The sequence below is a fragment of the Mercenaria mercenaria genome, chromosome 3 (genome assembly GCF_021730395.1).
Source record: "Mercenaria mercenaria strain notata chromosome 3, MADL_Memer_1, whole genome shotgun sequence".
NCBI lineage: Eukaryota > Metazoa > Mollusca > Bivalvia > Venerida > Veneridae > Mercenaria > Mercenaria mercenaria.
Window position 1 is genome coordinate 20,709,277 of NC_069363.1, and position 13,158 is coordinate 20,722,434.

Sequence of the window (13,158 nt, forward strand, 5' to 3'; positions counted from 1 at the left end):
TAAGACACTGGTTGACACCTGAGTAGACTTGCCAGTCAGCTACAAAGCTTCCCCAGGTGACTGAATTCTAAACATCACAGGTTTTGAACCTGAAGAGCTTGAAACCCACCTACCCAACAGTAAACATGAACTGTTGGTAAAAGAAATTTGTAGATCCATTACCCCTTCACTTAAGTAATTTGACAGCCCTAAGACCAGTCTTCTTCATTTGTTATTGGAAACTTTTCTGATAGGCAATATCAACCTATCAAGTTTTACAACATTAGGCCAAAGTATTCTCCAGTTATTGATTAGAAACTGTCTTTAATGTCAAGCTCACAACATCCTAAAGCTACTAACCATCAGAACAATAGCTGCCGTCAGTCATCTAGTTAAGTTTGACCACTATAGGCCATGCATAATCCACTTGTTTGGCAGAAGCCTTTTCAAGGTTTATTTGACCTTAAACTATGACCTACAAACCCTAAATTCTGACCAGAGACAATGACTACAGTATGCCAAAGCCTTCTCCCAACAGTTTTGCAGGAAATGTTTTTAGTTTGAAGGTCAGTGACCTTAACGTTTAATCTGACCTCCAGTCATGGGGGTCATCTACTGGCCACAATTGTCATGTGATGTTTGACCATTGCAAGTCTAAAATTCATCAATTATTGAGCTCAAACTATTTTCCGTCTGAAGGCCACTCTAGTCTTGACGTTAGACACTACTGACCCTAATACAGCAATCATATAACGACCACGGGCAATCATCCTCTGAAATTTTGACCACTTTACATCTAAGCCTTCTCTAATCTAGAAATTGTTTCAGTCTGTTTGTTACCTTGACCCTCTGATCCTCAAACAATAGAGATTATCTCCCAACCACAGGCAAGCAATTTATGCAGTTTGACTACTGCATGCCAAAGCAATCTATAGTTATGATCGGAAACCAGTGTCTAGCAATAAATGGAATGACTAGCATGAGCAAAATAACATACGCTCCTTCCAATGAGGGTATAATAAATACAAAGTACAGTCTTTTTGTTATATGAATTTACTGACTTAAATTGCTAAAATTCAAATATCACAGATCAGCTTGGTTCATCGCTGTATCCCATTGCTATGCCTTTCTGTCCCTCAACTGCCATTGTAACAGGGGTCTCTCCCAACTTCTGCTCTAAACCTTGCCATGATCGCATACTCAGGTACTCTCCTATAAAAAAATTGGAAATGTTGCAAACTAAGAAAAACCTTAAAAGCATATTCATGTAAATACAGTACATGTATTCAGCTATACAGAAGTAAGAAAATATAATAAAATTTGTGTTACTTGCTTGCTGTACTTTTGTTAAGTAACTGAAATGTTCAACACATGTCTGGTTAATGTACTTACTTTCACTTAAACTATTAGTCTTGAGTTGAAAACATATCAAAACTCCATTGCTATATTCAAACATTAAACAATGGTAAAAAATGAACTTAGCTCAGATGTAGCGCCATGGATGAAATTGCTGGACAACAAGATTTATTGAAATAATAATCATAATTTAATGTCTTGATTCAGTTCCTGTCTTTATGATAGCCATTCAAACAGCCAGAGCAGCACCTCTCAAAGACATTCTCCCACTGTCACTTAATCTTTATCATGCTGGACACGACTGACTTTGCCTTTACGACCAGTGTAGACCATGATCAGCCTGCACATCCATGCAGTCTGATCATAATCTGCACTGTTCACCATTCAGTCAGTATCTTTTTGGTATGCACCCCTTTTAACAGTTAATGGTACTGTCCAAATTGAAAGATGGACAAGTTCATTATATAAATTGAGCAGGGTAAAGGTTAATGAAACTGATCTTGTTTCAATGAGTATTTTATTCCAGTATCAGATTCCCTTTCTCTTTAGACAGTACTCCATGCAGACTTGTATCAGTTAGCTTTTAGAAATTATACAAAATTAATTGTCATTGTTATATGCATACAAGACAAACTGACCTGCCTAAATACAAAACTAATGATAATATATACCTGCAGAGTCAGCCTGAGTTGCAACAGTCATAGCATCAGACCTGAGAACAACCGCCGTGCCAGTTTCCACATTATTATCTTGATATCCCAATGTTCGAATCTTTCCTGTTACCAAGGAAACATCACCCTCTTCGTGATGTACTGTATCAGGTATAGCTTGATGATGGCTGCCGTCTAGAAATAAGCAAAATTTCTTAACACAGTCAAATCAATGGCACATCATGAAGAAACTAAAGTGTATACAATGTACTTAGTCTTTCTTATGATAACTATATTTCTGCAGTGTTTTCAGTATGTTTTTACTGCACATTGACTCTTTTCACTACCTTTTTGCATTTACAGTGCCAACTTTCCCAGAAGCTTTCAGTCAGGTTCTTTTAGACACTGTATTAAAAGTTTGAACTTTCCACTACTCTAACCCTTATCATGCTGGACACGACTAATTCTGCCTTTGCAACCAGTGTAGATCATGATCAGCCTGCACATCCATGCAGTCTAATCATGATCTGCATTGTTCGCTATTTAGTCAGTAAATTGTCAGTGAACACCCCTTCAAATAATAAATGGTATTGCCCAAATTGAATGATGGACCTAAGGGTTAAGTATCCCATTTCTGTTTGCTAGTACTGTAAAATCATTAAATTTCACAGGCAAAGCATTTCATGATTTGGCCCAAAATGGCTAATTTGTATGGATAATGAAAATTTTGAATATAAGATGAATGGGTATTTTGCTTGTTCATTGTGATTTAATTTGCCCACAAATATTAATGATTTCACAGTGTAAGAAATAGTATTTCATTATAAAGTCAGAACTACTTAAGAAACCAATCAACATGACATACCTAATACAAAGCCAAGATATCACCATGTACCAACATGAAGCAATTGGGATGTACTCAGTCAAAATACTTTTGGTAAATTGTATAAAACTTCAGTGATAAATTAAATACATACTGTAAAATCATTTAATTTCGTGAGCACGAAATTTCGTGGTTTAGGTCAAAACGGCAATTTCGTGGAGATATGAATTCGTGGATTTCAACTTTTAAACATGAAATTAATGGGAGTTTCACTTGTTCATCGGGATTAAATTTCGTGGATTGACTCAACCACGAAATCCATGAAAATAAGTCCCCCACCAATATTAATGATTTCACAGTAAACCAAACGGAATGTGATTGTCTTTTTCCTTACCATGTAAGAGTTGATTGAAGTCAGTTGGATATTCACCAGTCCATTCTCTTTCTGTATTACAGGCTAGTTCCATCTCGTAGGGTGTAATCACTGGTTTATAAAACTCAGACGAGTCCAGCAGTGTGTTCTCAGCACACGCTATCACCACAAACACATCTATTTCCATAAAGTTGGCTAACTTTGCTACATTTATCTTCCCAACTATAAACACATAACTTTTCTTTCCAGCCTTTTCAATTAGGACTTTCAACCTATTTAATATAGCTGTGTAATTAGCCACACCTAGTGTTCCAACTAAAATCCCTACAATTCTTGCATCCTTTGCTTTTTCAATCATAAAATATCTTTTCATTAATATTTTATTTACGTTAACATTTTCTCTTCTTCCCTCTCTTGTGGATGGGTTATATGAGAAAAACTGGTTTGACTGAAAGTTGTATATAAGGTTACTCAGGGTCAAACTCTCGCTGCCAATGTAAAACATCGTGTAGTCACTAAGAGTTTTGCCTGCTGGAAGACCGAGAGTCCTTCCACATTTTGTTATCACTGTTAAGTCACCTGGCAGATCTACATTTGTATCACGAGTTTTAAGCATTGACATTACACAGTTTTCATACTTGCACCGCAATCTGTTCTTTATTTCATCTGAAAAGTAAATCAAAGACAGGTTTGTAAGTGGCAAAGATCAGTCCCTTGTAAATATCATTCCTTTCTGGACTTTATCAGAAGAAAATAAGGAAAAGTTTATGTTTTCCCAGCTATAATGACAATGTCTACATTAACTTAGCAAGTAATTTTATATGAAAGTAATTTTTCTGCAGACTTTTAAATAATTTTAACATTTTACTGTGATCTTTATTTCTCTCGAAACAACCAACTGCAGTATTTTTCCCTTTAAATAATTCTTAGAATTTTCTTCATAACAAGATAACTACAAACAAAAAACAAGGAGCTGCGTTCAATAAACGCTTGATGACCCCGGTGGCATCCTTGTCGATACAAAGCAACCTAAGTCCAAAATGAGGTCAAGGTCAAACTGAGGTCAGGTGACGTTTGAAGATGAGGAATGGTCACAGGTTACATCTGTATTAGTATCAATTCATTCTTGTAAGTGGTATTAATGCTAAACAAAACGGTCCCATTTGGTTAACCAAGAGATGGCCCATATAAAGCAACCTAAGTCCAAAATGAGGTCAAAGTCAAACAGAGGTCAGGTTATGTTTGAAGATGAGGAATGGTCACAGGTTACATCTGTATTAGTATCAATTCATTCTTGTAAGCGGTATTAATGCTAAACGAAACGGTCCCATTTGGTTAACCAAGAGATGGCCCATATAAAGCAACCTAAGTCCAAAATGAGGTCAAGGTCAAGGTCAAACTGAGGTCAGGTGATGTCTGAAGATGAGGAACGGTCACAGGTTACATCTGCATTAGTATCAAGTCATTCTAGTAAGGGGTATTGATGCTAGACGAAACGGTCTCATTTGGTTAACCTCGTACGGACGGACGGACAGGACGATCACTATATGCCTCCCGCATCAGTAGATGCCTGGGGCATAAAAACATTTTAAGGTAGTTCTGCACGTTTGGATCAAAATTTTTTCTACAATGTACAATTTGATTAAACTCTGATTTTTCAAAACTTCAAAATATATCTAGAAAAATTCAGCAAATAAAAGTGATAGGGTCATGTGCTTGATTTTTTGCTAGACTGATTTGAAAAATATGGACCTCATGCAATATTTCATGAAAGAAGTCTATGGGAAAATCATAACTTTCAGAACATTTTCGCAAACAGAAATGTTTCTACAATGTAGATTTTGATGAAATTTCTCACAGTTGTGAATAAAGAAATGACCTGTAATTTGATGAAATAAGATGTAGAGGTCCGTGTGCTTATTTTTAAGATATCTGACTATGATTAAAGTGAACCGGACATTTCACACTAATTTTAAGAGATTTTTTTTTAATTATTTAACGTGTCTTATGTTTTAATATCATATTTTGACTTTAGAAATATAGCAACAGTGCCATTGTAATAATTTACTCACAGGTTGCGATTAAATCATAAAATGATTTTCATTTCCGTACACCGAATCCAGGCTTTATTCTAAGTTTTCCGAATAAATGACGTTACGTTTCTGGTTTATCAAACGTGCAGAACTACCTTAAAGTTGAACAAAAGCTGTCTGTAAGACAGCGCGCTAGACTTTTCTCAGTGCTTGACTCTGAATAAAAGTTTTGCCAGTAAAAACTTTAACCAAAAAATCTAAGTTAAAAAGGGAAATAACTCTGTCAAAAGTCAAAACAGAGTTATGGGTTTTGTTTCTCCTGGTGTAGACTTTAATAGTAAATAACTATTTTAAGTTTCAAGTCAATAGCTTTGATGGTAACAGAGATGGCTGACTTAATCAAAAACTTTTACCAAAAATTTTAAGTTAAAAAGGGGCATAACTCTGCCAAAATTCAAATCAGAGTTATGGGGATTGTTTCTCCTGGTGCAGACTTTGATAGTAAATACCTATTTTAAGTTTCAAGTCAATAGCTTTGATAGAAACAAAGATATTTGATATTATCAGAAAGTTTAACAAAAAATTCTAAGTTAAAAAGGGGCATAACTCTGTCAAAAATCAAACAGAGTTATGGGGATTGTTTCTCCTGGTGTAGACTTTGATAGTAAATAACTATTTTAAGTTTCAAGTCAATAGCCTTCATAGTAACAGAGATATTTGACTTTATAAAAAACTTAACCAAACAAGAGCTGTCACTAATGGTGACAAATGCCCCCGCAGTGCCTTGACCTTTGACATGGTGACCCCACAGTCAATCAGGGTCGTGTACTCAATAAATACTATCAGCATGTGAAGTTTGAAGGTCCTGGGTGCAGTGGTTCACGAATAAAGTGCCTTCATGCAAAAAGTTAACATTGGTCCCTGTGACCTTGACCTTTGACCTGGTGACCCCAATGTCAGTAGGGGTTTTGTACTCAATAAGTACTATCAGCAATGTGAAGTTTGAAGGTCCTGGGTGCAGTGGTTGGCGAGTAAAATGCCTTCATGCAAAAAGTTAACATTGGCTCCTGTGACCTTGACCTTTGACCTGGTGACCCCAAAGTCAGTAGGGGTCGTGTACTCAATAAGTACTATCAGCATGTGAAGTTTAAAGGTCCTGGGCGCAGTGGTTCGCGAGTAAAGTGCCTTCATGCAAAAAGTTAACATTGTGGCGAACGAACGAACGAACGGACAGTTGAAAACTAATATGCCTCCCTTCGGGGGCATAAAAATCTAAGTCAAAAAGGGGCATAACTCCATCAAAATTCAAATCAGAGTTATGGGGTTTGTTTCTCCTGGTGTAGACTTTGATAGTTAATAACTATTTTAAGTTTCAAGTCAATAGCCTTGATAGTAACAGATATTTTGACTTTATCCAAAATATTAACCAATGGCGATGCCGACGCCGGGGCGAGTGCATTAGCTCTACTTTTTCTTCAAAAAGTCGAGCTAAAAATAGGAGGGTCATGATGGCCATAAATAATTCAACTCATTTGCATGAAAGTGTTCTCTAGAAGTAGAAAAAGTGGCCTTTGCAGAGTTAACAAGATTTTTTCAATGACAAACTAAGTGACCTAGTGTTTATCCTCAAGTAACTCAATTTTGAATCTAGAGATAATTATTCTGATGCCTCTGGAGTGGTAAAACAGGTTTTACTATGATTTGACCTAAAGATCTACTATCTTTAGCTCTAGTGGCCATTTTTTTTAAGCATTAAAAATAATTTTAACACTCTAGACAGTCTTGGTAGATTATCACCCAAGGACCAATGGTATGAAATGATTTCAAAATTGACACAGCAGTTTTCTGAGGAGAGTACTTTTAAAAATCCAAACTAAATATTTCAACAGAGGGCTTTAATGGTCCTTTATTGCTCACCTGACTCAAACGTGTAAATTATTTCAACAAATGTGATAGAGAACCTCTATAAAATGCAACATGATCTCTACATAATGCTACATGCCAAATATCTAAGATCCATGCCAAGACAGTGTTTGAGGATTTTTATGGCCAAGATTTTTCTGGTCATTTGTTTCTGGTAAGAAGATTTTTAGGCCAATGGTTTATGACAAGAAGTTTTCACTTTCATTTGACTCGGCATTTATTTCTCTGTTTGTTTGTTTATTTTTTTGGGTTTAACGCCGTTTTTCAACAGTATCTCTGAACATCTTTCTTAGAGGATCCAAGGAACTTTCCTGTTAAGTTTCATCAAATCTTTCAAATGGTTTCATAGGAGAATTCATTTGAAGATAAGTGTGAACAACGGACACCGAGTGATCACAATAGCTAAAGACCCTGATACATATGAGCCGTGCCATGAGAAAACCAACATAGTTTTTTGGACCAGCTAATCAGACACTCTGACACATTAGGATCAGGAATCCTGTTAGTTCATCAAATCTTTCAATTGCATAGAGACTTTGAAGAAAGTGGACCGACACCCGATGACCATAGCTGGACCTGATGTAATAGCCACATGCCATGGCGCAGCTCAAATATACTCATACATACTAACCACAAGCATATGCATACACTGTATCATAAACAATGACAACATGGGACGAAGTGTCTGGATACAGGATAGAAAATTGATGCACGCAGTTGTCCACATCCAAAGGTAATCTTCCATATACAAAAAGGACAGACATCTTTACAGGTTGACTCAGACATGACCGACCATAGTGTATCATAGCATCTGCATTGTAATGTTGGGCAGCAACCTCATCCACACAACAACTGTCAATCAAAACAAGTCATCAAATTGTAACATAATTCCTATTCAAATTGTAACATAATTCCTATAGCAACACAGAAACAACATATTCATCTTCCTTGATGTTTGAGTTAGTCAGTACTATTACTAGCATATCCCTTTCTATGCTCCTATGGTAGCAATTAGAATTTCCTACAAATTTTAGTAAAACGCAAATATTTTTAACAATTTATTGAAATGACAAAGCTCGCCAAATATTTCATTTATCACCACACACAGATATAAAAAGATCTTGTATAAACAGATCTGTCCTGTGAAGAGAAATGTGACACCTGTATACAACTGACCTACCTGCCATAGGAGGTATCACCAAGTATGAACACCTTACAGGTACTTGGTACCATGGCTTCCAGCCTTGTGGTGACAGATACAGCATCCTGCATTAAATCATCAGGAAACTGTAAAGCAACCTGCAATATTAAAGGTATTCAAGTAGGTATATATATCCCCACAGAAATATACGAAAATGGCAGCATAGCAACATATGCACAAACTGAAAAGCTAAATACTGTTAGCAAAATAACAGTAAAATAGCCACATCAAAGCACAATGTCAAGAAACTTGTTTTAAATAATGATGTACATGTAGAACAAGTTCTTGCATTTGATATCAATTATGCTAACTAAGGCACTGCATCATGTTTGTACTCAGCAACTAGTGAGGGATTGCAAAGACCAAAAAGCCAATACCTTTGGAAAATGGCAAACAAATACTGATTGCTATCTCAACAAAAGATCCAAATGGGCGCAAGAAGGGAAAAACAAGGTATATACATGTACGATGATGAAAATCCCTGTATTTTTCCAAAGGAGGATTGTACTTTTATCACTAACACATAAAATCTATGTTCAACTTGACTCAATGGCCTGAATGGCCTGCACAAATTTGGTCCTTTAGAAATAGTCTGAATGAAATTGGTACTGTATGTATAATTCCTGCAGTTTTAGACCCACATTTCATTTTCATTTCATTTTGCTGGGTTTAACTTCACACCAACACAATTATGCATCCTACTGTGAATTTTGCTGGGTTTAACTTCACACCAACACAATTATGCATCCTACTGTGAATTTTGCTGGGTTAAACTTCACACCAACACAATTATGCATCCTACTGTGAATTTTGCTGGGTTTAACTTCACACCAACACAATTATGCATCCTACTGTGAATTTTGCTGGTTAAACTTCACACCAACACAATTATCTCTACTGTGAATTTGCTGTTACTCACACCAACACAATTATGCATCCTACTGTGAATTTTGCTGGGTTAAACTTCACACCAACACAATTATGCATCCTTCTGTGAATTTGAAGATATATGAAGACCACTGGTGCTCCTCCAGACATTTTTCCAGCAATGGCTACCTTCTGTAAGCTAGCTGGAAAGCTTTCTCATATGAATTCTATGCATCAAGCAAGATTTCGAATCAACTGGGGTGAGAGTAGCATTTAAAGGGGCCTGGGCCTTTACAATTTGAGTTGAGTTGTAAAATGTCTGAATTGGGAATTATTAAAAAAGTGATATTTTCCACTTAATTGTTACAATTTAGAAAAAAAAATGGTCATAAATGCATTAAGTTAGCATACTGCCTTGTGTTTCAAATGTTTACAGTTTCATATGCACAGTCTTGGGTAAAAAAAAAGTAGAAAAGAAACCCAAATAATTTTGGGCCATTCGGACTGGGGCTGAATTTGCCTTGAAAAAAAAAAAAAAAAACCCTGAAAGAGGTCCTTTTGACTTGAAGTTCCCATGACAGTCACCAAACATTGCAGAAGAGTCAGATAGGGGATGCTCTAGCAAATGCTAAACAACCATAAACACCTCACACTTCTAGTGAAGATAACCTAAAGTTTTCTGGCATGCATTTTTAACAAAAACTAATCAATATTTTGGGAAAGGCCAAAGTGGTCCTAGGCTCATGATAAGAATGAACTTAGAGAGATTCATATAAGTACATTGTACACTTCAGAAAATATTTAGTAAAATTAGTAGTAATATGCAAAACTGGCCTTGGAACTGTACCTTTGAAAAGTTTCTACAAAGTTTGGTTGAAATCCCACCAGTAATTTTAAACAAAAAGACTAATGGCCAGACTGACAGACAAGACAAAATCAATACATCACTCCACCTCGGGAGGCATAATATTGTCATTCAAAGATTCACAAAGGTGTTAAAATGATCAAACAATACGAATTTTACCCTCTTGAATCCTGCTTGTTTTATCCAATCAACACAATGTTGTATTTCATAAACATCATCAATCTGTGACTCTTCTGTCTGAAGACCAACTGCAGACACTTGACGTTTAATTGCTTCTTCACTTCCAGTGTAAAATGCTGAAGTTCCTTCCATCATAGAACATTTATGATCCTCTATTTGGCCTATTGGTTTACCTGAAAGATAACTCTTTTATTATACATAAATATCATGACACTACTTAAAGTTACATGTATGGGTTTGTTAAACACTACAGCTTCTGCTATTCTAACAATCTGATTAAAATCTCAATCTTCTTGACACGAAGATCTGACGGTGGCCAGTTCTACACTGCTTTCGCACCGTATCGGATTTCCGAAAACAGTATTTATAGTTCAGCCAATGAAATAGCTTGTTTATATTAACGTAGGCTAGACCTTCAAAATGGTGCTGCCCATTTGTGTTTTGAGTGCTAACAAAACTGTTTTGAAAAAAGTTAAAATAAAAGAACTAAAACCTAAACATGTAGACATTTTTCATGATATAATGATCGGGAAAGATTGTATCACTTAACATTCAATGTAGTCGTCATAAGAATTATTAACGCATGTTAAAGGCACTGACCTTCAGATTTTGGATAAAAAAATGATCTTTATTTCAAACTGAAGTTTGGTCATATTATGAACATCTGAATATGAATATTTGTTTCTAACCTATTTTAGTATTTAAAAATGTCATATCAAGAAAAAAGGATGACCATGTCGGGAATCAAACCTGGACTGCTGCGGCAATAAAGAAGTTTTCCGCTGTCATTACCAATAATGCTATGGAGGATTTAGTGTTCAATCCGCATTAAATATAGAAATTTATAATCGAGGCAGTTTACCTCAAGTAAAGTGTTACAAGCGCTTTTCAATTTTCATCGTAAAAAGAAGTTAAAACAGCTAATTCTCATGTGTTTCTGTAACATATAGTCTGCCAGAAATTAAGTTTCAAAGCATAGCATTAATTTCCAGATATCTAAAAAAAACATCTTTTTTGTTGTCGAACGATCCGGACACTAAAGAATTGGGATCCATAGCTCATGTGGCTAAAATGTAGATTTTTTTTAACTTCTACTTTCACTTTCAAAAACTTGAAAGCAAGGCATTGATTGGTTAATGGAAAGTTTGTGGGAAGGTGACCTCCGATGGGTCAATGTCAGATCCTCATGCGTACTTTTTTTTAGGAGATGATTTTAATCAGATTGGCTATGCTAAAGGCTATTCTATTTTTTGACATTGGACCAATGGTCCACCTGGAAACAAAATATCTGGTTAAAAGATTTTTTTTAAAATACCTTAGTGATGAGGGTGTAGTTAACAACATTTACAATTATTTTACTAGGAAGGTAGCAACTATTACGAGTACTTTCCAAATGTTCTCTTTCATATATTCAATCAGAGAGACAATTTGAGATTTTGTTAAACCAACCATCTGCACAGTAAAGGCAGTTCACACACAACAGATATTAGAAAATTACTTAAAACATGGATAGTGGGTACTGAGATACCAACTCACACACAAAAACGTAACCAAATATTGCTAAGCTGGAAAAGGGGCATTTAAAATCAAAGTTGCAATATAGGACTTTCCTGGAAAAATTGACAACTGCTGTTAATATGTAGTCTGTGTTTAGGTATGGCTACGCATTCAGTAGCTGCAGTCCCTCTGTACTAACATCTAGGTGTTCATTAATTACACATACCGGTACCTTGTTGAAAAACCACTGATGGTTTAATTGTAACAAAACATTGTCTATGCTCTACACCTATGCTCAGTCCATTTTAAAATGCTAAAGCAGGGTTCGACACTGTGTTACCAACAACAAACGTCCCCTTTACAAAATGGTCAAAAAGATGTGAACATGCTGCAAACATACCTATTCGCAGGATATTAGCTGCTAGCCATGAACATGCTGTGATTGATTTAAGACTAGTTTGTGGTGTTGGCAAGAAGAGCAATGATCGCAGTTTATTCACCAGTAGTACTTAGAAGATTGTAATGTTTTGGTAAACTGTTCATGAAGACCTTTGATTTCAGCAGGTAACTGTAGATAAATTCATTTGTAACATTATCTGTAAGGTCAGAGTATGAGTCTGACAAGTTAATTACAACCAGAATGTTATGGAATATGTTTAGAGGGAAAACTTTCTGTATTACAGACTTCATATGTGAATGGTAATGTTCTTAGAGGATGATAGGATTATATTCTTACTTGTGGTAAGTCAGGATGTCTATATTCATATGTCTGAATAAACATAAGGAATTTCGAAAAAGAAATTTTTTTTTTTTAACTTTTGCATCTGAATCAAATTATCCAAAAGGAAATATAACAAGAGGACCATAATGGTCATGAATCGCTCACCTGTCTCCTACATGACCCAGTTTTGAACCGAGTATGACATCATTTTTTCTATTATTTGACATAGTGACCTACTTTTTGAGCTCATGTGACCCAGTTTTGAACTTGACCTATATATCATCAAGGTGAACATTCTGACCAATTTTCATGAAGATCCATTCAAAAGTATGGCCTCTAGAGAGGTCACAAGGTTTTTTATTATTTGACCTACTGACCTAGTTACTGAAGGTACGTGACCCAGTTTCGAATTTAACCTAGATATCAGGAAGATGAACATTCAGACCAACTTTCATACAGATCCCATGTAAAATGTGGCCTCTAGAGAGGTCACAAGGTTTTTATATTATTTGACCTACTGACCTAGTTATTGATGGCACGTGACCCAGTTTCAAATTTGACCTAGATATCATCACGGTGAACATTCTGACTAATTTTCATGAAGAACCATTGACAAGTATGGCCTCTAGAGAGGTCACAAGGTTTTTCTATTTTTAGACCTACTGACCTAGTTTTTGACCACAGTTGACA

The 13,158-nt window shown here is 35.8% G+C and overlaps 1 protein-coding gene across 1 annotated transcript; it reads right to left on the reverse strand.

The window, feature by feature from the left end:
* Positions 1-1,016: 1,016 nt before the first annotated feature.
* Positions 1,017-10,399, reverse strand: LOC123525307 (2-(3-amino-3-carboxypropyl)histidine synthase subunit 2-like). The gene is made up of 6 exons (XM_045304250.2): positions 10,230-10,399; positions 8,318-8,436; positions 7,769-7,989; positions 3,203-3,847; positions 2,007-2,180; positions 1,017-1,191 (listed from the first exon to the last, which is right to left on the reverse strand). The coding sequence occupies exons 1-6, from the start codon at positions 10,383-10,385 to the stop codon at positions 1,070-1,072; spliced, it is 1,437 nt and encodes a 478-aa protein (XP_045160185.2). The 5' UTR covers positions 10,386-10,399; the 3' UTR covers positions 1,017-1,069.
* Positions 10,400-13,158: the final 2,759 nt, after the last annotated feature.